The 1,787-nt window shown below is 35.8% G+C and overlaps 1 protein-coding gene across 1 annotated transcript; it reads right to left on the bottom strand.

Moving 5' to 3' along the window:
• LOC108811162 (F-box/kelch-repeat protein At2g22050-like) lies at positions 1 to 1,259 on the bottom strand. Its single transcript, XM_056988024.1, has one exon. The coding sequence runs from the start codon at positions 1,218 to 1,220 to the stop codon at positions 90 to 92; it is 1,131 nt and encodes a 376-aa protein (XP_056844004.1). The 5' UTR covers positions 1,221 to 1,259; the 3' UTR covers positions 1 to 89.
• Positions 1,260 to 1,787: the final 528 nt, after the last annotated feature.

Below are 1,787 nucleotides of genomic sequence, written 5' to 3'. Positions count from 1 at the left end.
AAAACTCAGGCAGAGCTCATGTAGCCATGTTACAGGATACAAACCATATTTTACAAATAGCGGGGAAGTCACTAAACAATAAATGGACCTCACCCAGAAACAACAAAAGAATTATGAAAACAATAGTCATGTGGCATTTTAGCTACAGTGCCAGACCACTCCATCTTCCCACGCATTCCATCACCAACCCAATCCAAAGCGATCAACGCACACTTAATCTTTATCTTCCTCTCAACCAAAGGACCGGGCCAAAAAATCGCCAGCTTTCCATTATATTCCTCCATTACAGCTTCATGAAACTCAACACCAAGTGTCTTCAAATCATCACAACAACCACCAACAACTCTTTTCCATATCTTACGCTTTGCATCAAGCCACATCAACCCATCACGAAAATAGTAAGCATAAAGCAAATCAGCGACTACACACATGCACCAGACAACATCACTTGGCATCTTCACTGTCTCCAATCTTCTACCATGTCTCGCATTGTACACATTGATTTTCCCAGTCTGAGCAGAATAAACGTTCCAATCAAGTGACGCACTTAACTGCTTCATTAGTCCGAGTTGAAACCTCTCGTCAGGACTCTCCCCGACTTTCCAACTTCGCGCTTTTGGATCATAAACCTCGACTTGGATCTTGTTTAGGCACCCTCCGATCACGTATATCTTCCCGTTGATCACTCCGACGACAAGGGAGAGACAAGTTCGAGCCACCTTCATGCTTGGTCCTTGTGCTAACTCTCCAGAACGAGTATCAAGAATCCAAAGATCAGAAGAAGGTTCGGATGATCCACCAACGAAGAAGATCTTTGAGCCAACCGCTACAGCTGAAGAATGGTACATAAAAGGATGAGAAGGTAAGTTAACCGGGATCAATCGGTACTTAATCTCCGGTTTCGATCTCTGAATCGGACGGAGAGTGAACCAATATTGGTCGGTCTTGTGAAGAGCATGGAAGGAGAGGTAGATGGAGTTTCTAGGGAGTAAAGACCGCAAACGGTGGAGCTCAGGAGAGCGAACAAGAGACCTTAGGGTTTTGGAAACGTAAGATAGGTTTAGGTCATAGCTTTTTGGGACGTGGAGTAAGCACTGCAAAACGATTTCGTCGGGCAACCAATAAAGTGAGGGTGACGACGGATCATTAGCATCTTCTCGTGGTCTCTTGCCAGCGATGAATGAAGATAGTTTCCTGACTTTCATCAGAGGAGGAGACATTATCGGGTTAGGGGGAGAAAAATTGAAGAACTCGCAAGGATGATTAACCAATTTTTATTTATTTTTAATTTGAGTATATGGTTATATATACTACTAGGTGTTTTTCTATACCATATACATTAATGAATTTTCTAAATTTAAAATATTTTTAACAATAAAAATTTATTAATATTATAGATTTTATTATTTTTACCAGTATATATATATGTATATTATATTTAAAATTATAATCTTATTTTTAATCTATTTCTTTAAGTTAAATATATTAAATTAACTTGCATAAAGTTTTCTACTAATAAACTAATTTTTATTACTGAATATATTGTAGAAAACTTTAGTAATAAAAATTTCATAATTATAAAAAAATATTTTGAAATTTTACATACTTGGATCTATTTATTTTAATGATGATATATGAGTTATTACCATATTCTAAAAAGTTTACAAAATATAAATCAATATTAAATGTACTGTATGAGTATATTGTCATATTTTAAAAGGTTTACCAAAAATATAAATAAAAAATTAATGTAAATATATATGTCATATTTAACCATAATCCATATT

This window comes from Raphanus sativus, chromosome 6, assembly GCF_000801105.2.
Source record: "Raphanus sativus cultivar WK10039 chromosome 6, ASM80110v3, whole genome shotgun sequence".
NCBI classification, from domain to species: Eukaryota; Viridiplantae; Streptophyta; class Magnoliopsida; order Brassicales; family Brassicaceae; genus Raphanus; species Raphanus sativus.
This window is presented reverse-complemented; position numbering and strand designations above follow the sequence as displayed.